The 24,887-nt window shown below is 46.2% G+C and overlaps 1 protein-coding gene across 4 annotated transcripts in view; it reads left to right on the forward strand.

Moving 5' to 3' along the window:
* The window catches only part of nlgn2a (neuroligin 2a), an 88,662-nt gene that overhangs the window by 44,770 nt on the left and 19,005 nt on the right, over positions 1–24,887 (forward strand). The window contains exon 1 of one of the 4 annotated variants that reach the window (XM_076987412.1): positions 4,295–4,427. The exons of the other annotated variants lie outside the window; for them this stretch is intronic. Coding sequence (XP_076843527.1) covers positions 4,403–4,427 — 25 coding nt within the window. The 5' untranslated portion in view covers positions 4,295–4,402. Of the gene's footprint in view, positions 1–4,294; positions 4,428–24,887 lie in introns of those variants that run through there. 4 annotated transcript variants of the gene reach the window in all.

Here is a 24,887-nt window from a genome sequence, read left to right on the forward strand (position 1 = left end):
ATATATTTTATCACCTGTTTCCTCTACAAGACATGTAGTCTTTCTCGTAGTCATATTTAAAAAATCCCATACAGGACTAATTTTCTCCCAGCTTTTGTTGTCGTAATTTTGCAGGCTAGCATGGCGAGCAGGAGCTCTAAACAAGAGACATGATGGACCATGAGGTGTTGTATGGTTCTGCCAGCTAATGTAGGGTGACCATATTTTTGTTTGGGAAAACCAGGACACTGTGTGTAAGTTGTCGAACGGGGGGGGGGGGGGGGGGGGGGTCCTAGTGCTTGTAGAATTAATGGCCCGATTAACGTAATTTAAAAACCAGGACATTTCCACAGTTTTAAAAAATATCCCGGGACGCCCGGGACAGGACGTGAAATACGGACATGTCCCGGGAAATACGGACGTTTGGTCACCCTAAGCTAATGTAAAACTTCTAGTGAAAAAAAACAGATTTCATATCAGTCCACAAGACTTATAAATAAATTGACAAACACAAATCCCAGAAAGTTTTAGTTAGTTTTCTAAACATGTAATACAATTACAGTTAGTTATAGTTTATTGTTTATACCGTTATTGTTTATTTCAGTTAACGAAAATGTTTTTTTCCATATCAGTTTTCATTTTTCGTTTCGTTTTCATTAACGATTATAAGCTTGGTTGTGATGTGTGTGGTGTGAGTGTGTGTGTATTGTGAGTAGTGTTGTGTTATGATGTGTGTGGGGTGAGTGTGTGTAGTCTTGTGTGTGTGGTGTGTTGTGTGTGGTGTGAGTTGTGTTGTATTGTGTGTGGTGTGGGTTGTGTTGCATGTGGTGTGTTGTGTGTGGGGTGTAGTGTGTTGTGTGTTGTGTTGTGTGGGGTGTTTGTGTGTGTGTGTGTGTTGTGTGGTTGTGTGTGATGTGTAGTGTGTGTTGTTTTGTATTCTGTTGTGGTATCTTCTGTTCTCTTATACTCATTCCACTGGGTTATGAATGTAACATGTGTTATGAATGTTAATAGATTTTTCATATGCATGAAAACATGAACACACAAATAAGGACATAAAAACACACACATACACAAATACATGCACACACATGCACACCAAGAGCAGCTCTGCTGACCCTGGCAGTGACTTATTTGTATGATTCTTGCTAAAGGACAGGTGGAGGGTGTCAGGTGGAGGGTGTCAGGTGGAGGGTGTTGGGTAGAGGGTGTCAGGTGGAGGGTGTCGGGTAGAGGGTGTCAGGTGGAGGGTGTCGGGTAGAGGGTGTTGAGTGGAGGGTGTCGGGTAGAGGGTGTTGAGTGGAGGGTGTTGGGTAGAGGGTGTCGGGTGGAGGAGGTGTTAGGTGGAGGGTGTTAGGTGGAGGGTGTCGGGTGGAGGGTGTTGGGTGGAGGGGGTGTCGGGTGGAGGGTGTCGGGTAGAGGGTGTCGGGTGGAGGGGGTGTTAGGTGGAGGGTGTTAGGTGGAGGGTGTCGGGTGGAGGGTGTCCGGTGGAGGGTGTCGGGTGGAGGGTGTCAGGTGGAGGGTGTGAGATGGAGGGTGTCGGGTGGAGGGTGTCGGGTGGTGGGTTTAGGGTGGAGGTTGTGACCACTGGCTGAGGTGTGTTTGGTTAGGCTTCCTGTGATTGACGCATGATGTCCGCCTCTTGCCCTAACCAAGTCACCACTGTAGTGAGAGAGTGTGAGTGGAGGCAGGGGACACTGTTAGTTAATACAGGTTAAAGAAAAGAGGTGGGCAAGCAGACAGGAAGAAGAAAGGTATCAGGAGAATGCTAGAGGAGAAGTGCAGGACAGGCTCGGCCAATCAGAGCAGAGAACTGGGGCAGAACGAGTTATGAGGAGAGAAGCAGGGAGAAGAAGGGAGGAGAGAGGAGGGAAAGAAATGAGAGGGGATGAGAGATGAGGGGATGAGAGGAGAGAGGATGAGAGATGAGGGGATGAGAGGAGAGGGGATGAGAAGAGAGGGGATGAGAGGAGAGGGGATGAGAAGAGAGGGTGAGAGATGAGAGGAGAGGGGATGAGAGATGAGGGGATGAGAGGAGAGGGGATGAGAGATGAGGGGATGAGAGGAGAGGGGATGAGAGGAGAGGGGATGAGAAGAGAGGGTGAGAGATGAGAGGAGAGGGGATGAGAGATGAGGGGATGAGAGGAGAGGGGATGAGAGATGAGGGGATGAGAGGAGAGGGGATGAGAGGAGAGGGTGCAGAGAGTCCTTATCCTGCAACTCTAATACAGCAAATAAAGTGAATACGATCACATCTGCCTCTACCCACTTTCTCTGTCTCCCTCTCACACACCCTCTCACTCTCTTCTCCCTCTCACACACCCTCTTACTCTCTCTCTGTCTCCCTCTCACACACCCTCTCACTCTCTCTGTCTGTCTCTCACACACCCTCTCACTCTGTCTCTGAGTCTCCCACTCTCACACACCCTCTTACTCTCCCTCTCTGTCTCCCTCACACACCCTCTCACTCTCTCTCTGTCTCCCTCTCACACACCCTCTTACTCTCTCTCTGAGTCTCCCTGTCACACACCCTCTCACTCTCTCTCTCTCTCTGTGTCTCTCTCTCTCACACACCCTCTCTCTCTGTCTCCCTGTCACACACCCTCTCTCTCTCTCTCTCTCTCTCTCACTCTCTCTCTCTCTCTGAGTCTCCCTCTCTCACACACCCTCTCACTCTTATGAGAAGCCATTTACTTTGTTATTCACGCTTGACTTCTCTCACTCACTATCATCCTCATGCACCATCGTGGTTCTCTCGTGCAGTATCAGACACTCATGAGTACACTATCAGAGTGTCTCACACACTCTTCAGCTCATAGGGGCTCTTACACATACATCATACTTCACATACAGATTATAACTCTCATTCCTACAATTCTGCACTCTCCATTCTCTGTAATTCTCTGTGCGAGAATGATGTGTGTGGTGTGTACGCTAGATGTGTGTGTGTGTGTGTGTGTGTGTGTGTGTGTGTATGTCTGACCATGTGAGTGTGACCATGTGAGTTTTAGTGCATACATTGTAGTTTGATGGTATATGGAAAGAAGAATGATTGTGTTTGTGTGAGAGTTTGATGGTATGGAGTGGAAGACTGTAGCAATGTAAGCACAAAAATTGATATTGTGTGTGAGAACTATGATAGTGTGTGAGTGAGAGTTTAATTGTGTGTGGGAGAGAATGATAGAGTATGCATGGGAGTTTGAGAGAGTGTGTGTGTCAGTATGACATAATGTGAAAGAATTTGACACCGTGTGAAAAGCATGATGTTATGAGTGTGTGAGAAAACTCAAGTATGAAGAATGGTCTAAAAGATCTTTCATATTCTCACTCTCTCAAACATACTCCTTCTCTTTCTTCCTCTCTTTCTCTCTCTCTGTCCATCTGTCTCTCTCCATTGTATCTTAGATGGTGCCAATGTACAATGTGCAGTTGATTGATACAGAGTAAAGAACCCTATGAATAACAGCTGGGTGACACCCGTTAAGACGGAGGTAGATACACTGTACCACACTGCATCAGCCTGGCAGGAGTACTGTACTTACCGGCTGTCCCTTCATGTTCATCCTCTTTGATTATACCGTACACACACACACACACACACACACACACACACACACACACACACACACACACACACACACACACACACACACACACACACACACACACACCCTTCTCATTTGTCCTGCTATGCAAATAAGACTGAAACGATTATGCCAAAAATGTAATTACTGTGGCTTAAAATGCCAGGACACAACACACACACACACACACACACACACATACACATACAGAGACACACATGCTCACACACACAAATACACATGCAGCAGAAGTGGTGAGAGTGAACATATGGTAATATGGGCAGGGTGGGTTAAGGATCATTTGAGGTTACTGTTTGTGGCATTTGGGGTATGTGTGTGTGTGTGTGTGTGTGTGTGTGTGTGTGTGTGTGTGTGTGTGTGTGTGTGTGTGTGTGTGTGTACGCGCGCATGCCTGTATTCCATTAAGCATCAAGCTGCTCATATAAATGACTCAGAACCTAGTGCATTGTGAGGAACACTGTTTCTCATCTGCTCATTTTCGCACTGTTCCCACGAGCTTCAGAGAAGGTTCCTTCCAGTGGGATCCCTTTACGGCCATGAAGAACCTGTTCCACTCGACTGGTCAGCCGTGAAGATGCCCAGCTCCGTCATGAGAGGTCACGTTCATGGCCTGGATTAAAGTTGGCCCACTGCAGCAGTGCATCGGACCGCAGGGCGCTGGCTATGGCGTCTGCCTCAACCACGGGCCGACCGCTCCTAACCAGACGTTAATTGGATCCCAGACACTTTTGGTTTTGAGCCAATCGGGTCATTTGGAGATGAGGCCGTGGTAGGCATGACCGTGTTTTGAAAGCCTTGCTTGTTTGTGTGCGTGCGTGATGTTTCAGCCCCGCTGTCCTGAAGGTAAGCACTTACATGCTGAATTCTAGCCTGTAGTGTGAGAGAGGGGAGAATGAGACTCAGATGAGATATTCACACACATGATTGACATGTCACATTTGCTGTGCTTATAATGATTCGCCCATCAGTCATACACTTGCCCCTCGTTATGTATTCAGTAAACCCCTCAGGGTCCCAATTAAAGGCTGAACAAGTGCTTTGGCTAATTGATGCCTTGGTGGTGTAGAAGCTTCTCCATGGCTCGCTGCTCCACTCGGGTGTGGGGGAGTCAGGATCAGGCTTAGAAGGTCACGACTCTCTCGCAGAGTGCTTGGCGCTGATCTGAGGCCTGTGTCGTGTGTTTGCTGTGATAATGAAGGCAAGGGTTGCCAGTCAAATCTTCAGGGTCCGTTAGCCCGGCTTTATTTCGAGCTCCGAAAGTCACTGATGCAAGTGAGGCGGGTGACCCCGTCGACCCAGATCCGGACCGATCGGGGCTGTTGGGAACCGGAGCGAAGTAAAGGCATGACCTGCCTGAAGGCTGCACTGAGAGCCTCTTAACCGCCGTCTTAGTGGCAGTCCTGGACCAGCCCTAAAGGTTCCAGTCTTTGGCGGCCTGACAGCTGGTCAGCTTTCTGTGTCATCAAAGATTATTTAGCAACAGCAAGTAAGGAAAACACTTCTTTGATGTCTTCAAAAAAAGAGACGTTTGTTGTAATGCTATGTGTGCATGCATGTGTATGTGCATGTGTGTGTGTGTTGGTATGTGTGTGTGTGTGTGTGTGTGTGAGAGAGAGAGAGAGAGAGTCCTACCAGCTGACAGGTTGCCTTTGCTCTTAACTCCTGTGGCCGTGAACACCACGACTTTGTTTTCTAATCCACTTTGTTTATTATTATATCCAGCGCTTAAGACTCAAATCAAAACAGAATCCATGTCCAATATGGACTATGTGGCAGAAATCAGAACAGTTGCCCCAGTTTGATATCTGCCTATAAGGTCATATGTATGAGCTGCAATATCTCCAGTGCACATATGAAGAGCCGCGTGTCAGTGGTGTGCGGCCCGTGTGCGGGCTGGTCTTCCCCTGGCTTCTCCCGGGCCGGTTCTGCCTGGCAGGCCCAGCACGCTGACACCGAGCCTCCCGGACGTTTCTGCCTCGGTACACTGTGCTTCACCTCTAACACGCAGCTCAATAATGTATTGCTGTGTATGATCTATAATTCAGCACACGCCTTTATCGCCTTCTCATTCTTCACTGTACGACTGACGTTCATGTAGAACACTGCGGCATGTGTGTGTGCGTGCGTGTGTGTGTGTGTGTGTGTGTGAGAGAGAGAGAGAGAGAGAGATGAGGAGAGAACCTTATGGATACTGTTATTTCACTGTATTAATTTGCACTGAACCTAAAATTGGTCACTCTGGCAGTCACAACATCTGAACACAGTTTGTCCGTGTGTGCGTGTGTGTGTCACACAGTAAAACCAGAACAGGAACTATATTTTATTTATAGCTGTGCACAACAAGGTTTGAGCAGATGATCCTGTCAGGTATCCTGTCCTGATTTTAATAGGGAACTGAATTTGTCCTGACAGCTCTCATCAGGTATAAATAGTACAGAGTGAATAACAGAATGCAGTGTTAATCACATAATAGCCCGTCTGCTGACTCTACTGGGTTTGGTTCGGTGTGAATGAGGGACAAGAATGACAGCGTTTCCAAGTGAAAATAGACGTCTAATAACGTTTACAATACAGTTATGTGCAACACTGTTGTTGCAGACAGATTGGAGCAGTGTTTTCAGTCTAAACGCTTCACACATGGTTTCAGGGCAAATCTGAGTGTTTCCACATAATATGTACAGAAAGATACAGAACGATAAGGGAACATATGTAACATATGTAACAGCAGTCGGTGTTTCCACGTTAAAAATAAACTGCTTAATTAATAGTACATGCAATGTGCAAAGTCACATGCAACACTTTCCTCATGTGTAAATAGTGCTCTTAAGTCTTCTGAGCTCTTACAACACGCTGGCCATGTGCCCTGTGGAGGCGGAGAGCTGTAAAAGATTTAGAACACTGCAGGTTGCAAAGTAGTGGATCTTTCTCTCTGTCTCACTCTTTCCCTCCCTCTCTCTTCCTGTCTTTCTCTCCCGTCTTGTCATCCTTTCTTCCTTTCCTTGCACTCTGGCCTGGCTGATAGACGCAGAATTCTCACTGTTATGACAGCATGTCAGTATGCGTTCACCACAGAGTCACCCACTCTCTCTGTCCCTCTCTCTCCCTCTGTCCCTCTCTCTCTCTCTCTCTCTCTCTCTCTCCTTCTCCCACATCCTCTGCTCATTGGGCATGTGTGTGCATGTTTTTACTCACCCCTCTCTTTCTTCCTCATCCATCATGCTCCTCTTGTCTCCCGTACCCAGACCCCACACCCTCCGTCTCTGTCTGGCCCTCTCTACATGCCAGGTGGTTACATTGCTGCCAGTGCTATATCCTCATGGGTCTCCCCATTGGTTCTCCTCACTATTTCTCCTCATGGCTCTCCTCTCTGGTTCTCCGCACTGGTTCTCCTCATAGGTCTCCTCACCTGTCTGCGTGTTAAAAGAGAAAGAGAGCAAGGGAGAGTAAGTAAGAGTGAAAGTATATAAGGGTGTATATATGGACATATGAGTGTATATGGTGTATATAAAGGACATGTATGTGTATATGGTGTATCTAAGGGACATGTAAGTGTATAAGGGTGCATATAAAGGACATATAAGTGTATAAGGCTGTATATAAGGGACATATAAGTGTATATGGTGTATATAAGGGACACATAAGTGTATAAGGGTGCATATAATGCACAGTATGTAAGGGATGGATGTTGTGCTGTTTGTGTGTGTGTGTGTGTGTGTGTGTGTGTGTGTGTGTGTGTGTGTGTGTGTGTGTGTGTGTGTGTGTGTGTGTGTGTGTGTGTGTGTGTGTGAGATCAGGAGAGCAATATACATTCATTCTTCAGCTCTCACCTGCTGCTATTTAGCTGTGGTCTTCACTTTGAGTGACTGACTGCAGGGAAAAGATTACTCACACATACACACACAGACACACATACACATACACACAATTATAATACTTCCACACAAGCCAACTAAATAAACAAATGTGATATGCCCATCCACTATGAGTGTGTGTGTGTGTGTGTGTGTTCTGTTTTACTCTCCACTGATAGGAAACATGGAAATGCATGTAGTTTGGGGAGAATTTGATGAGCCCCATGAGGAAACTGATAATTTCAACAGAATACAGTATTAATGTTTTAACACTACACAGGTCAACAAAAACCTATTAAAAAGATAGATATGCTTGACTGTATGAGAGAGATTGTGTGTGTGCATGTGTGTGTGTGTGCGTGTGTGTGTGTGTGTGTGTGTGTGTGTGTGTGTGTGTGTGTGTGTGTGTGTGTGTGTGTGTTGTATTCAGAATAGCCAGTCAGGTAATAAGCAAACACTTCAATGGTGAGGTAAAACCTATTATCTTCTATTCCACCGTAGCAGCTCTGACAGCAAGAGTTAAAGAGAGAGAGAAGAATGTAAATTCAGCATTAAGCAGTCAGATTTCATTCTGACCAAGCAGTGAGTGGTGAAATGCCCCGGTTCAGCGCTGCCAGACAGACACTTGTGCACAGAGTAAAGCTGGTGCACACAGAGGCAGTTAACAGCCTGCTCAACCTTACGGGACGTTCTCCCTTTTACTTTTACATTGTACTTAATAAGACGTCAGAAAATTCATTGAGCCCATTCATTTTGCTAAAATGAGGCAAATGTTTTTTGTTTTTTTTTTCTCAAATTTGAGTTTGATATTTTAACAAAAAGTCTTTTTTGGTTGGTTTGGTTGGTGTTGGTTTTTTGCGCACTGCTAGTGTCTGGCTTTGACAACATAGTCTGAACTGCATAACCGCTTCACTGTGATGGACTCCAGCACTGTCAACGTTTCACTAAGAGGCCACAGCGACTGCTAGACTAATGGATGATGGGAGCTTCATCCCTCATTGGTGGGAGACTCATCCCTCATTGGTTTTCCTGGAGCACAGTCATTGGGTGGGCGTTGGCCTCTTTGTTACGGTATCACCTCTGTACCTGTTCATGTCACATGTAGGTTGTTCTACACTAAACAATATGCTTTAGCACAGTTAACCCGATGGCCGCAGATTCCTGTGTAATGATGTGTTAAGTTGAGACCGGGGGAGGTTGATGATAGCGGATCGGACAGGGTTGGAAAGCACGAAGGTGCCAGTCGCCACCTCCTGATTGCCTCCAGCACCTTGGAGGCACAGATCGATCTGGAAGACTTATGAGTGTGTGTGTGTGTTCAAGGGAGCACGTGTGTTCGCAAAAGGAGGGACTCCCGTGCCCTTTGTCCCTGAGGCCTGTGGAGTCTAGCTGTAATGATAAGGCGTGTGTTTGGTGGCATGCTCCAGAAGGCTGGTCACTTCAGTCCAATAACCAGGGCCACAGGGCCCCAGGGCCCCTGCACTGGACGCCTGCAATCATCAGAGCTCTATGCTCCCCTTATTGCATCTGACACTCCAGCACGACTCGAAAAAATCACAGCAGCTGTGTGTTAAAGTTGTTCTCTTTAGGGAACGTGCACGTGTGTATGTTCTCACACACATGACTCCCTCCTCACTGTGTGTGTGTGTGTGTGTGTGTGTGTGTGTGTGTGTGTGTGTGTGTGTGTGTGTGTGTGCGTGTGTGTGTGTGTTCAGATCAAGCGTGCATATTAAGCTGTCCGTGTCACCACCCACACTTCTAAAAAGTGTAAGCTGTTCTGAGGCTGAGGATGGCTCATATGTGAGGATGAGGATGGTTTATATGTGAGGATGAAGATGGTTTATATGTGAGGATGAAGATGGCTCATGTGTGAGGATGAGGATGGCTCATATGTGAGGATGAGGATGGTTCATGTGTGAGTATGAGGATGGCTCATATGTGAGGATGAAGATGGTTTATATGTGAGGAAGAGGATGGCTCATATGTGAGGATGAGGATGGTTTATATGTGAGGAAGAGGATGGCTCATATGTGAGGATGAGGATGGTTTATATGTGAGGAAGAGGATGGCTCATATGTGAGGATGAGGATGGCTCATATGTGAGGATGAGGATGGCTCATGTGTGAGGATGAGGATGGTTTATATGTGAGGAAGAGGATGGCTCATATGTGAGGATGAGGATGGTTCATGTGTGAGTATGAGGATGGCTCATATGTGAGGATGAAGATGGCTCATGTGTGAGGATGATGATGGCTCATGTGTGAGGATGAGGATTGCTCATATGTGAGGATGAAGAAGGTTTATATGTGAGGATGAGGATGGCGTTTATAGTAGGTTTTATTTCTCATCCATGTTTTACTGCACTGAAGAGTAAAGGTGATGAAGGTTAGTCCTGCATTATTAATCACTTCCTACAGCCAATTGACACAGGTCTGAGATCAGTTTCTCATGTGATTATAAGGTTAAGATTTGGAGTAGGTGCAAATTCATTTTAATCTGATGTATCCTAATATTCAGAAGGAAAACAGAATCTCATTTTTTAATCTGTTTCTGAGAATGTGGATGTGATGTCATGTTGGGGGACAGAGAGAGAGAGCGAAAGGAAGAGAGGGAGTGAAAGAAAGAGAGGGAGAAATGTGAGTAAAAAGAGGGAGAAGGGCGGTGTGACCTTGTGAGATTTGGCAGGTGGCCCTCGGGGCTCGAACACGAGGACTTCGGCAGTTGGATTGAAGAGGCGCCTCTGAATGCAAATGGCGGAGGCTCGGTGAGAGCAGCAGGGGGGAGGGGCAGGGAGGGGAGGGGAGGGGAGGGGAGGGGAGAGGAGGGGAGAGGAGGGGAGGGGCATGGAGGGGAGGGGAGAGGCAGGGAGGGGAGGGGAGGGGAGGGGAGAGGAGGGGAGGGGCAGGGAGGGGAGGGGAGGGGAGGGGAGGGGAGGGGAGAGGCAGGGAGGGGAGGGGAGAGGAGGGGAGGGGAGGCGTGTGGCGCTATAGGTGGAGACGCTCAGCACTGACCTATAGAGTGATTGAGGCCTCATATAATGGAGGTGATATAGTGCTCTTTAATTCCCATTAATTCTGCGACCTTGTCAGTATGTCGGCATGTGAAAGTGAGCGCGTGTGTGTTGGCATGCATACGTGTGTGTGTGTGTGTGTGTGTGTGTGTGTGTGTGTGTGTGTGTGTGTGTGTGTGTGTGTGTGTGTGTGTGTGTGTGTGTCTTCTCACATGCTCTCCTCTCACAATTATAATGGCCATTAATTATGAATCCCTTCCTGTAGAGCTGAGGAGATGGAAGAATGGTGGAGAGCAAGAAGAGAGAGAGAGAGAGAGAGAGAGAGAGAGAGAGAGAGAGAGAGAGAGAAGGAAACAAGTGAGATGGAGGGACAGTAAGAGTACAGTTCTTAGAGCCTCGGTTGTGTTTTCGACGCTGTCTGTTTTCCTACAGTAGCGCAGGGTTTTAATTTCCTGTTCATTAATGCAGGTTGCTATCCCGCATAGCAGCAGGGAGGGAGGACCACAGATCTCACAGTTGTTTCCCAGTGATTAGTCTTAATGGTGATGCTGGGGAGAAGAGGGGGTTTGTTCAGCCCTTCAGTCCTGCAGTGGAGCTGCAGTTTATGAATGTGGATTTGAATATGGATTTGAATGTGGATTTGAATGTGGATGTGAATATGGATTTGAATGTGGATTTGAATGTGAACACTGGCACGAAAAGCCCTGTGCTGCCTGGCCTGCTGGTTTCCCCAGGTGGCACCATTATTCCCGGCCAGTGTGAGGCTGGGTGCCCTCGCATGTGCAGAGGGAAATCGGTGTAATCGGTCGGTAAGTGAGAGGCGACGTTCCTCTTCCATCTCGCCCGCTCAGCATGCGCTCACACACATATGTGCACACGTGTCCACACTCCCACACACACTCCGAACACGCTAATGCTTCTGAAGACAAACAAGAATTTTCCGTTCGTGCAAGGCCTTTCAGAAGGGGGCTTTTTATAAATCATGTTCGATCACATCTGTGTGGGGGGGCCTTTCTCCTCATTTACCGAGCTGCTTCAGGGCTTCAACAGCCTCTACGCACACTGCAAAACTAGGCCATTAAGTGGTGCTTTGTGATCAGACCCTGTCCTGCTGACTCTTCAGAGCATCTGCTGGTGTCAAAATTGGGATCAAAATGGAAAAAGTGAATTATGTGGGTAGTCATTGAAAGTGCACTGAAAGTGCAACGTTCTATCTGTTTTTAAAACAATACACAGTACAGACTTCTACTGTCAGTATGTATGGCCCTTTGGGAGGTGGGGGGGGGGGGGTCAGGATGTAAAAGAAGAAATATGCAAATATGCTAATTTTTTCTTTTCGGGAGCTTTATTGCTCATCCAAATACAGTGTCTGCATCCCAAACGCCAGGCTCTTTTCTATGGAGAGAGTTATTTTGAGCAGGGAACAACCGTTAAACTACATGGCTTAAGAGAGTTTCTCTATAGAGCTTTCAGAGTGGCGGCGTCCCAAATCCCTGAAGCATGTCTCATTAGTTAGCTGTCATCCCCATCTCTTCATAGAGCAAGTCCAGCACTCAAGCATTGCCATTCATTAACAAACACATTTTAAACACCCCTCCCACTCCCCCCACCCCGTAACGCAGCAGCTGAAGACCATACACAAAGAGCAGTCGAAGAAAAGGCCCGGCAAACACAATTAGCGCGTCTATTATTAACAAGCGCTTATGGAGTTTGTCACCAGCGAGCCACAGTCCCCGGAGGTGTCGGGGCTCAGAGACAGCAGCTCAATGCGGAGTTGTTTTGAGGGTGAATCTGAAGCAGGGTGGGGGGGGGGGACGTCTCCTTGATGACCCGAGACCCATGTGCTCTAGACCAGACATGCAAATGAAGCGGTCTGAGAATGCCCGTAACCTGTGCCAGATATCTATAAAAAAAAAAAAAAAAACACAAAGCAGTTTTATTTTTGTTTTCCTCTGCCTGAGAAGTGGCAAGTTTTTGACACGGAATACAAACGATGAAGCACATTAGAAAGTCTAATGAGGGAATCGACTGTTCTGGAGCGTTGAGAACGGGCTCAGTGTCTGGAATGGGTCCCCTGGCTGGTGTGCTGTGGAAAAGAGTGGTTTGAGGTCATGACCCCTGACAGCTAGTGGGTCGTTGTTAGGAGTAGAGGGCACCTAGATACAGCAATCTCACTGCAACTCATATGCTAGTGAATTAGTTGATACATGCACACAAGCACCAATATATTAGCACATATGTACATATAAAGATATCACGGTGTGCTTATCTTACATTTCACCTGTGAGAGCATGAACAAAAGAGGAATGCATGGATCTGTACTCAAACCTCCTCCCATCACCTTTACTATGATAGCAGTCATGTGACATGATATCATTACAGCTAAGCCATTCTTCCAGCAACACCGGCTAAATGACTCTTCTCTGTGTAATGCACACAGTGCTCTCCCAAAATGTCACCGCAATTATGCAATTATGTCACACAATTATGATGCAAAAAGAACATGACCTCACAATCTTAAAAGAACATGACCTCACAATCTTAAAAGAACATGACCTCACAATATGAAAAAGCGGATTTTCCCCTCATAATCTGCTAACATAAAAAACAAACCCTAACCCATCAAAACAAAACTTTGGGTCGTGTTGTACAGCTCCAGTACAGGGCATCTTTCAACTAACAAAAGCACCACTAGTGGGAATTTCTGAAAAGGTTCAAACAAATGAGGGAGGGAATTAGGGCCAGCCATGGGTCAGCGCAAATCTGTGTAAGCTACGCTACATTTAGTGTCTTCCCCTGTGGCCTCCTCTGGAGGGATAACAGTCTCTAATTCAACACCAGCATTAATGTTCCTCATGATAATCCTCTTCCTCTTATCACCGCCCCGTTCAACACTGGAAGGACAGAGGCCTTGTCAGTGAGAGGCAATTGCTGTGCAAAAATGTGAGCATAACACACAAATGGCATACACACACACACACAACATACACAAACACTTTCCCCGGTATCGGCTACGTATTCTGGCAAAGGTAAGATGCTATTTAATGATGTTCTTATCAAAGCAAACAGAGACACACACACACACACACACACACACACACACACAGCCTCGTCTGTATTCCTGAGAACAGCAGTAGTGTCTTTCCATCGACCTGCGCTGATTCCCCTTGTTGTGGTGATGTTGGTTTAATGTGTAAATGTTGCCTTTCCTGTTTCAGGACATTTAGATATGCTTGAGATTAGAATATCACAAGATGGGTGCCAGAGGGCTGACAAGGGGCAAGTGTGTGTGAGTGTGTGTGTGTGTGTGTGTGAGAGAGAGACAGAGAGGAGGAAGAAAGCCATTCACTTCCACTGTCAGGGTTGGTTAATGCGATGACATCAGCAAGCTGGCAGACAAATGAGATTTAGAGTGATTGCTCCCATCCTGCACAACACACAGACACACACACCACACACAGACACACACCACACACCCACACACAAACACACACCACACACCCACACTACGAGACGTATTAAAACTCTTTCTTTACATTTTTGTCTAGGCAAACAATAATTTTTCTCTTGAAAGCAATTAAATAAGGGATCCTGACACATGCCTCTTATGTTGAAATTCATATGTATATACTTTGTTTTATTCATAATTCATGTCCAGTGATCTGTCTGCTCATCTACTGATTTCTCTTGCTGGTGTGAATACTCAGCGAAGGGACTCAGGATGTATTAGGGTGGAGGACTCTACTCACTGTCTCTCAGGTGATGACAGGTGAGAGTGGTGGATGTATTAGGGTGGAGGACTCTACTCACTGTCTCTCAGGTGATGACAGGTGAGAGTGGTGGATGTATTAGGGTGGAGGACTCTACTCATTGTCTCTCAGGTGATGACAGGTGAGAGTGGTGGATGTATTAGGGTGGAGGACTCTACTCACTGTATCTCAGGTGATGACAGGTGAGAGTGGTGGATGTATTAGGGTGGAGGACTCTACTCACTGTATCTCAGGTGATGACAGGTGAGAGTGGTGGATGTATTAGGGTGGAGGACTCTACTCACTGTCTCTCAGGTGATGACAGGTGAGAGTGGCGGATGTATTAGGGTGGAGGACTCTACTCACTGTATCTCAGGTGATGAGAGGTGAGAGTGGTGGATGTATTAGGGTGGAGGACTCTACTCACTGTCTCTCAGGTGATGAGAGGTGAGAGTGGTGGATGTATTAGGGTGGAGGACTCTACTCACTGTATCTCAGGTGATGACAGGTGAGAGTGGTGGATGTATTAGGGTGGAGGACTCTACTCATTGTCTCTCAGGTGATGACAGGTGAGAGTGGTGGATGTATTAGGGTGGAGGACTCTACTCACTGTATCTCAGGTGATGACAGGTGAGAGTGGTGGATGTATTAGGGTGGAGGACTCTACTCACTGTATCTCAGGTGATGACAGGTGAGAGTGGTGGATGTATTAGGGTGGAGGACTCTACTCACTGTCTCTCAGGTGATGACAGGTGAGAGTGGCGGATGTATTAGGGTGGAGGACTCTACTCACTGTATCTCAGGTGATGAGAGGTGAGAGTGGTGGATGTATTAGGGTGGAGGACTCTACTCACTGTCTCTCAGGTGATGAGAGGTGAGAGTGGTGGATGTATTAGGGTGGAGGACTCTACTCACTGTATCTCAGGTGATGACAGGTGAGAGTGGTGGATGTATTAGGGTGGAGGACTCTACTCACTGTCTCTCAGGTGATGACAGGTGAGAGTGGTGGATGTATTAGGGTGGAGGACTCTACTCACTGTATCTCAGGTGATGACAGGTGAGAGTGGTGGATGTATTAGGGTGGAGGACTCTACTCACTGTCTCTCAGGTGATGACAGGTGAGAGTGGTGGATGTATTAGGGTGGAGGACTCTACTCACTGTCTCTCAGGTGATGACAGGTGAGAGTGGTGGATGTATTAGGGTGGAGGACTCTACTCACTGTCTCTTCTCTTGCTGGTGTGAATACTCAGCGAAGGGACTCAGGACCCACAGTCCAGGTGGGACGAGGGGCTTGTGCACACGGTCAGCCGTATTCTAGTCATCTTATGAATCCAGAGAAGTGAGCTGCCTTGCTGCTGGCCATAACGAGGCAGCCCCAATAACGGGCGGTAATTAGGCGCCCGGATAACATCGTGCCTGCCAGGCCTCCGTTCTTCATCCTCGGGGTGAGCCGTCTGGTGTCTGGGCTGGAGCCGTCTCTCCACCGCTGATGATGTCACTGATAATGCTGTCTCTTAGAGTGCCGTCGAAGACGTTGACATGCGCTGAAGGGGCCTGCTGATTGGAGGACAGGCTCTCTTTTCATTGCTTGGACTCCTAGCCTCTCTTGCATTGATTGGTATTGACAATAAAGCTTCTTAGTCTCTAGCTAATCAGCACCATCTTCATATTTAATGATCCTATCACAATTTTCTCATTATAATCATGGCCTGATTAAATTTTTGCTGAAAATTAGATATTCTCAGAGCTAATTAATAGAGTAATAATTCTGGTCTGTCGAACTGAAATATGAGATTGATGAGAAAAAGAATTTCTCATTCCCATAAAGAATAAAAAAATCTGTTTTAAAAGTGTATGGGGTGAGATCCATTAGATTAAATTTCAATATTATTGTGTGTGCGGGTGCGGGAGAATGAGAGGGAGCGACTCAGTGCAAATATGTGCGGTGAGTTCATATTAATTGCTTCTCCAAGTGTTACAGTGTTCTAGGCTACACATGTTCCTCTGAGGTTTGGTGCACAGCGTATTATACTTATGTTTGGTCTGGCTTTCTTTGTGGGGACCTAATACCCAAATTTTTCTATGTAACAGGGACGTTTTCAATGTAATGGGGACGTTTTCTATGTAATGGGGACGTTTTCAATGTAATGGGGACGTTTTCTATGTAATGGGGACATTTTCGAAGGTCTGTGGGGCACAAAGGGCCACACAGCATCGTGACTTGTGTTTTTAACTAAGGCAGGCCAAGATACTTCCGTTTGCCTCACGAGGTTAAAGGTCAGGGCAGGGTTAGATGTGGACATGTGGAACAGTGATCCACGGAGCTGTGTGTTAGCAGCTTCAGCACGCTGCTGTACCTCTGCAGAGATGGGCTGATAGGAGACAAGAGAAAAGAGGAACACCTCACATCAGACCTGAGCCTGCAGCCACTACCAGACATGGGGCTAATGACTTCAACCCTGTTTACACACACACACACACACACACACACACACACACACACACACACACACACACACACACACACACACAGGTTCTCTGTCTGTTCCAGGCTATCATGAAGATGTTTTTGTTTTTCTGAGCTCTTCCCTGTCTCTGTTTCTGTCCTCATTACTCTGTCTCTCAGCCTCTTGTGCTGTTATCGTCACCCAAATTCAATTCAGTTCAGGGTAGCTTTATTTGCATGACTGTGTCAGGTACAATTTTGCAGAACCAAGCAGAGTTTGGAACTGAACATGCCCTGTCGAAATAGCACTAATATTTTTAGGGAGAGTGGTGGATGTATTAGGGTGGAGGACTCTACTCACTGTCTCTCAGGTGATGAGAGGTGAGAGTGGTGGATGTATTAGGGTGGAGGACTCTACTCACTGTCTCTCAGGTGATGACAGGTGAGAGTGGTGGATGTATTAGGGTGGAGGACTCTACTCACTGTCTCTCAGGTGATGAGAGGTGAGAGTGGTGGATGTATTAGGGTGGAGGACTCTACTCACTGTCTCTCAGGTGATGAGAGGTGAGAGTGGTGGATGTATTAGGGTGGAGGACTCTACTCACTGTCTCTCAGGTGATGACAGGTGAGAGTGGTGGATGTATTAGGGTGGAGGACTCTACTCACTGTCTCTCAGGTGATGACAGGTGAGAGTGGTGGATGTATTAGGGTGGAGGACTCTACTCACTGTCTCTCAGGTGATGAGAGGTGAGAGTGGTGGATGTATTAGGGTGGAGGGCCCTACTCACTGTCTCTCAGGTGATGACAGGTGAGAGTGGTGGATGTATTAGGGTGGAGGACTCTACTCACTGTCTCTCAGGTGATGACAGGTGAGAGTGGTGGATGTATTAAGGAGGAGGACTCTACTCACTGTCTCTCAGGTGATGACAGGTGAGAGTGGTGGATGTATTGGGGTGGAGGACTCTACTCACTGTTTCTCAGGTGATGACAGGTGAGAGTGGTGGATGTATTAGGGTGGAGGGCCCTACTCACTGTCTCTCAGGTGAAGACAGGTGAGAGTGGTGGATGTATTAGGGTGGAGGACTCTACTCACTGTCTCTCAGGTGATGACAGGTGAGAGTGGTGGATGTATTAGGGTGGAGGACTCTACTCACTGTCTCTCAGGTGATGACAGGTGAGAGTGGTGGATGTATTAGGGTGGAGGACTCTACTCACTGTTTCTCAGGTGATGACAGGTGAGAGTGGTGGATGTATTAGGGTGGAGGGCCCTACTCACTGTCTCTCAGGTGATGACAGGTGAGAGTGGTGGATGTATTAGGGTGGAGGGCCCTACTCACTGTCTCTCAGGTGATGACAGGTGAGAGTGGTGGATGTATTAGGGTGGAGGACTCTACTCACTGTTTTCAGGTCATGACATGTTGCCAGCATATTTTGCAGCATGTTGCTGTTTCCTTCTCTAAGTACAATTTGTAATTTTTTAGACTATGGGAGATTTTCTAAATTTGGGATTAAACACTTCAATTAACTGAAAATCTGGTGAGTCTGTGTGACTTTTCCACAGTGTCAACCTCAGTGCTCTCACAGTGACCACAGACACAGCCTCTTGTCTCTGGACAGCCAGGATGTTTTTAATCTGTTTGTATCGTTTCCAGTCTGTGGTCACTCTTTAAATTAAAAAAGTGCTTTCCTGTTGTTTCATGCCTTTCCTGTCCCCCTGCTCTCCCTCCCTCTCTCTGTCTCTCTCTCTGTCTTCCCGTTCTGCCTGTCCTCTCATTCTCTCTCTCCCTGTCTTCCTCTCTGCCTCTCCTCTCCTTCTTTCCCTTTCTCTCCCTCTCGTGTTCTCCCCTCCTTTCTCATCCTCTCTTCTCCTCTTTCCCCTCTCTACCTCCCACTCCTTTTTCTCTTTTCCTCTCTCTCCCTCTCTCTCTAGCTCTCTTTCTCTCCTCTCCCATCCTCTCTCCCTCTCCACCTATCCCCCTCTTTCACTCTCTCTCTCTACCTCTCTCTCTAACCCCCCCCTCCCATCTCTCTCTCTGCTGCTGTGTTGTGTTACCCGAAGCGTTTTCTACATATTCATGAGGGGGTTGACAAACTGCAGCTCTACAGCTGGAGGTGTGAATCTAGCCCTAAGCCTGTGAACTCTCTCTCTCTCTCTCACTCCTTTCTCTCTTGCTTTCTCTTCCACACACAGCCTCTGAAACAGCAATATGAACATAGCGCATTCGTCCCTTACTTGGTGATGGCACATCTTTCAATTGCAATTGATGGTTGCCAGGCAACCGCAGAGTGTGGCTTAAGGGCTCAGGGGGCTTTGGAGCTTTTAGAGCTCAGACAACCCAATCAGAACCCAAACAGACCTCAGTCAGACCTCAATCAGACCTCAGTCAGACCTCAGTCAGAACCCAAACAGACCTCAGTCAGACCTCAATCAGACCTCAGTCAGAACCCAAACAGACCCCAGTCAGACCCCAGTCAGACCCCAGTCAGACCCCAGTCAGACCCCAGTCAGACCTCAATCAGACCCCAGTCAGACCCCAGCCAGACCCCAGTCAGACCCCAGTCAGATCCCAGTCAGACCTCAATCAGACCTCAGTCAGACCCCAGTCAGACCCCAGTCAGACCTCAATCAGACCTCAGTCAGAACCCAAACAAACCTCAATCAGACCTCAATCAGAACCCAAACCAGAATCAGAAAAATGGGCAGCATGGTGGCTTGGTGGTTAGCACGTTTGCCTCTCAGCACTGGGGTCTTGGGTTCAAGTCCCTATCTGAATGGAGTTTCCATGTTCTCCCCGTGTCTGCGTGGGTTTCCTCCGGGATCTCCGGTTTCCTCCCACAGTCCAAAAACATGGAGGTAAGGTAAATTGGCAGTCCCAGACAAATTCTCCCTGAGTCTGTGTCTCTCCCTGAGTGTGTGTCTGTGTCTCTCTCTCTCTGTTCAATAAAAACAAGTTGTTGTCTGAGTGTGTGTGTGTGCATGAATGTGTGTGTGCTTGTATGCCCAGTGGTGGATGGTGCTCTGCCACTAGGGTCTGTCCTCTCTCCCCTTCCTGCACCCCATTCAGTCCCCCAGGGGGCTATGGATCCCGGTAGAGAGTATGCTGTGCGCAATTGGCTGCCGCTTCTCGCCGGTGTGTGATTGGTTGTCTGTAACGTAGCTGTGTTAACAATTGTAAAGCACCTTGGGTATCTAGATAAGGCACTATATAAATTGAAACATTCATTCATTCATTCAAACAGACCCCAGTGAGAAATCAGTCAGAACCCAGTTTGAACCCAAACAGACCTTAGTCAGACCTCAATCAAACTTCAGTCAGAACCCAAACAGACCTTAGTCAGACCTCAATCAAACTTCATTCAGAACCCAAACAGACCCCAGTGAGACCTCAATCAGACCTCGGTCAGAACCCAAACAGATCCTAGTCAGACCTCAGTCAGACCCCAGTGAGAAATGAGTCAGAACCCAGTTAGAACTGTCCCTCATCTTAGAACCTTTCTAAAGCCAAACAAGAACTCCCTTACACCGAAAGGCTCAAGAACTATAAACAGGTTTCTGTTATCTTTCAATTAGCTTTATCTTTTCAGAGAGGAGCAGAAATGGAAAAGTCTGAATGAGATTTGCCTGTTTTTGAAACTATAATGGAATTGTGAGTTTGTGTTTTTTCTGTCCTTTCTTCATAGCTCTCAGATCTCCACGAAACAGATTAGTTAATGTGACTTCTGTCTGGATTACATCCTGATAAAATTTAAACCATATGCACTTACAAATGACAGTCTCTCTCTGCTTAGTCAGGGAAACATCCACTGCCATATAAGTGCACGAAGGAGCGATCTGCTCATGTCACCTGGCAACCAACTTCCCATTGTGTCTCTTTGAAATATCACAATTTGAAAATTGTGTGGCACTGTGTGGCGTTTTTCATTTCCTTCAGATTTGAGGCAGATGCCCATCTCAGTGCTTCTATTTGTGTCTTCGGAGGGGGTTTGCTTCTCAAATGTCGTCCAGCGAGACAGGTTCATCTCCACTTGCATAATATCCGGTTAAAGGTATCTCAGTGATTCAAACCTGTTTTAAATGTGTATTGGGTGCTTTTACACCTACGTTTGGGTAACCACCATCCAGATATAATCCTGATACTCTTGTTCTACTGCAGCGTACCTTTCCTCTGCGTCTCGCACCACGTTGCAGCACAACAGATAACCAGATAATCTGCTTTTGTCATTAGTTTGGTTTTCTCTCTCTGTTGATTTTATGCGTCCAGTTGCAGTTTGTTCATTATCTGACAGATGTATTCAGTGTTCGCCCCATTCACCATAACCACAGCAATGAACTGTGTTTTATCGCATTATTTGCATATTTTAATTATGCCATAAAGTAAAAGAGAGATTTGTGTGATGTCATAATGGCCTCGGCATGTGCCTGATTCCCCTGTAATGGACATTTGAATGGGAACATACGACAACACTGACAAATGTTTGTTAGGCATTTCTACCATATATTTTTTACAAAAATATCGTATTGTTACATATTGCGATTTATATATGCTATGCCATGTATTAAAGCTCAATGGTGAACCTTTGATGGGATATGGCTGTATTATTTTGACCAAAATCATTCATATTTGTATGAGTCATCAGACTGCCCATAAACCACTCAGGCTGCTCACAGACCAATCAGAACTGCAGCTTCAACTCTTGTATTAACTGTTGTATTTTTGCATTCAAACTCTACACACAAATATGAAATGAACATATTTTCCTACATGGCAGCTACACACTGATGTGGCCCACACTAGCACTAGTAGTGTATGTGTATACAGCAGTCTGTGGTGGTCTGATACAGGTATATTCACAAATATACTGATTATTTATGCATATTCAGTACATTTCCACACCATTTCCACAGTGCAGTAAACCAAGGGCTTGTATCTCCGGCATTCAAAATTAGGGTCCATCTTGTCTCGTATTTTGAGTCTTGCTACGAGATCTCATTGTTGCGATGTCCTTCTCTGGCCAGACAGTGGGGGACGTTCCTTCTGGATAGACAGATAGTTCCTGTGGTGCTCCTCCATGTGGGGTTGCAGATTCTAGACCAGGGGTACTCAACTGGCGGACCGGACCCGAAAGCGATCCTGTCCGGACCCAATCTCATTCCTGATTAACTGGATACGGACCAAAACAAAACCGTAGCATTTATTTCAGGGCTATTGAAAAAACACTCCGTCACGAGTGTTACGTTCGCCACCCCCGGCTCAACAACTTACGTTCGCCACCCCCCCCACCCGCTCAACAACTTACGTTCGTCACCCCCGCCGGACAATAAGTCACCGGACCTCAAGTCACAGGTATCTGCCAAAATTGGACCGCGAACAAATTTAGTTGAGTACGCCTGTTCTAGACCATGCCGAGAAGAACTAAGGATTGAGGAATGGAAAGTGTGGTGGAGATGAATTACCACAAATTGTGGAAGTCCAGTGAACCAGTTTTGTATTTGAGCAGCCTGGTGAAAACCTGCGTGGTTCCAGATGTCAGTAAACCCCTGTTCTCGCCCCTCGCACTAGTGATGGGGGGTGAGTATGGCTGTGCTGTGTGTTGAGGAAGATGATGGTGCGGGCACTGTTGTGGGTGCCAAGAGTGGCACGATGATGAAGGACACCATTCTGACTAATAGCTGCACACATTGTGATGTTACCACCACGCTGCCCAGGGACAATAGCACGGCGTCCTGTGATGTTCCTTCTCTGTGCCTTCTTCTGACAAGGTTGAAGCTTCATCTCTGTAAAGGAACTTGTGTTCCACTGCAGCACCATTGAGCTCCACCCCTCTCTGAAACCAAACATTACAGTATGACAGTATGAAGCAGGTGTAGAGTAGTCAATAGTGTTTGGCACACAACACTGGGATAAAGCGTCAGGGAGAGGATTGCAGGGCACACACACACACACACCCTGTATAGCTGCTTCATGTGTGGTGATGTTTCAAGAGAAGGCCCAGTGTGGAGAGGCTCACTGAATGGTTGTTGCTGAAGGTGACGTAGTCATTAATGATGTGCTATTTTGGTTCTCAGGAAAATATGCTGTTGTTTGGTCTGACCATGTTTGTGAGGGTGTCTTCCTGTTCTGTGGCGAAGAGCTGTCTTCTCCTCCCAGGCAAGGGGTACTTTAGCACATCTTCAAAAACATGACGTGAATGGTGTTTCTGCATGAAGTGTTACGCTACATTTACAGCAGTACAGTGGTATACACAGTTCAGCTCTATGAGTTTGGTAGTGTGGTATAGAGGTAGGTGTACTTAACTATTCTCATTTCTCATTGTTGGGATGATGTTTGCTACAGTACAGTGGCTCAGATTAGGCCGAACCCTTTGCCCAACTTCCAGAAAAACTCGACCCGTGGGTGACCACACAGTCAACCAAAGTGACCCGGATCTCATCCATTATGGTGGCTCTTCCTCTTCCTCATCCTCTCTGTGCAGTATTGGCCTCCATTGTTGTGCAAATTAAAATATGCAACTTGTGGCCTTTTTATAGGGTTCGGGGTTTCGTAAAGTTTGTTAAAGTTTTGTCAAAATGATCTAGAAGTGTTTTTACCTGTTTGGGTGATTGGTAAAGTTTAGCCTGTGCCAGTTTTTGGGTGACTGCAGAAAAATATAAAGAAAAATAGACTTGTAACCGACATAAAAAGGGTGTATCTTGTCTCCAATTTCAGTCTGGCCTCAAGAGCTCATTGACATCACAGTTACTCTTACGTTGTCCCAGATGACAACAAACCTGTACAGCTCTGCTACATTCCCCTGGTGATTGGAAATAAGTATACTGTGTAGTGTTTTGAGGAAGGTGATGATGTGGGCAGTGTTGTTGAGACCAAGAGTGGCATGATGATGAATGATACCATTGTGTGTAATGGCTGGACTCTGACAATAGTACTTGCTGACACTTAGATACGGTGCAGGGTCATAGATTGCAGCGGCTTAGAACACAACCCATTGGATGATCACATGGTCAACCAAAGTGGCCCTTATCTCATCTATGATGGCTGTTCTTCCTCATCCTCATCCTCACCCTGTCTCTCCAATATTGGCCTCCACTGATATCCAAGCCAAGAGCTCTATGCTGTGGCTTCTTTAGAGTGCTTAGGTTCTGATTTCTAAGTTTTACAGATAAACCAATAAGTGTTTTTCCCCTGTAAGAATTGGATTTGGGTGATTGGTAAATATGCACGTCATTTGCATTGCAGTGTTTTCTAAAAGCAACATAGATATTTTGGTTTTGAATGATGTGTCTAATGTAGATAATTGTGTTTATTGTTTTGCAAAATGTGTTTTAAAATTGCAAAATGAGTGTGAAGCTGGTTTCAGTATTTTTGACAGTTATTCAAGTCTCCGTTTTTATGTCTTAGCAGTTGCAAAAACCTCTGGGATTTCCTGCCAGTGTAAAGCTCTTTTCACTATAACACATACCTGTGCTAATTTAATTTGATGTATTGTAGGAATTCTGACCAGACCTATTAGAATAGTAGGAACTGAGTGGTCTGCAGGGGTAGAGCAGAGGTTGCTTTCTCTCTGATGCATGAAAGATATTAAAAATGATTAAACCTCAGATCCATGTCTGTTTTTTAGGTTGTTTTTTGAGTTACACAAGAGCTATTGCTGTAACTGCATTGTGTTGAATGGATAAATGGTTTACCTACTGATAATTTATTAATGTGGAGAATTCTCCAAGCCAGCAATATTGATTCAATACTATAGGATATGCTCACTGCTGATGGTTGTTCAGTTTTTGTATGCATGCTACTATGGTGGAAAGAGAGCACACACGTTAGCTATATGCAATATATCTAGATAGACTACAACATCTCTATTAGTTTTGTGCAGTACCATATTTGAATAGTACCACAACTCATCAAATGGGATGAGTCTTAAACCCCGCCCCCAAATTGATAAACAGCCAATCACATTCCATGTTATCTAAAGTCACTAAATATCTGTATAGAGACCACTGGTCTTATTCTTATATTTTTGCATTAGCAGAAGAGTTTCCTGTATGTCAGAACAGGACATATATTGGAATTGCAGATTTTATGGTTTTGGATATGACATGGATGCATACATATGATATTTTATATACTGTTTTATTTCCTATATATATTTGTGTGGAAATGGAGGAAAGAGCTTTTAATTTTGGGCAACAGTTTCACATCAGGTGGTGGATAATAGTGCGGAAAGAATTTCACAGAGATACAAAACTA

The sequence above is a fragment of the Brachyhypopomus gauderio genome, unplaced genomic scaffold (assembly GCF_052324685.1).
Source record: "Brachyhypopomus gauderio isolate BG-103 unplaced genomic scaffold, BGAUD_0.2 sc52, whole genome shotgun sequence".
Classification (NCBI taxonomy): domain Eukaryota; kingdom Metazoa; phylum Chordata; class Actinopteri; order Gymnotiformes; family Hypopomidae; genus Brachyhypopomus; species Brachyhypopomus gauderio.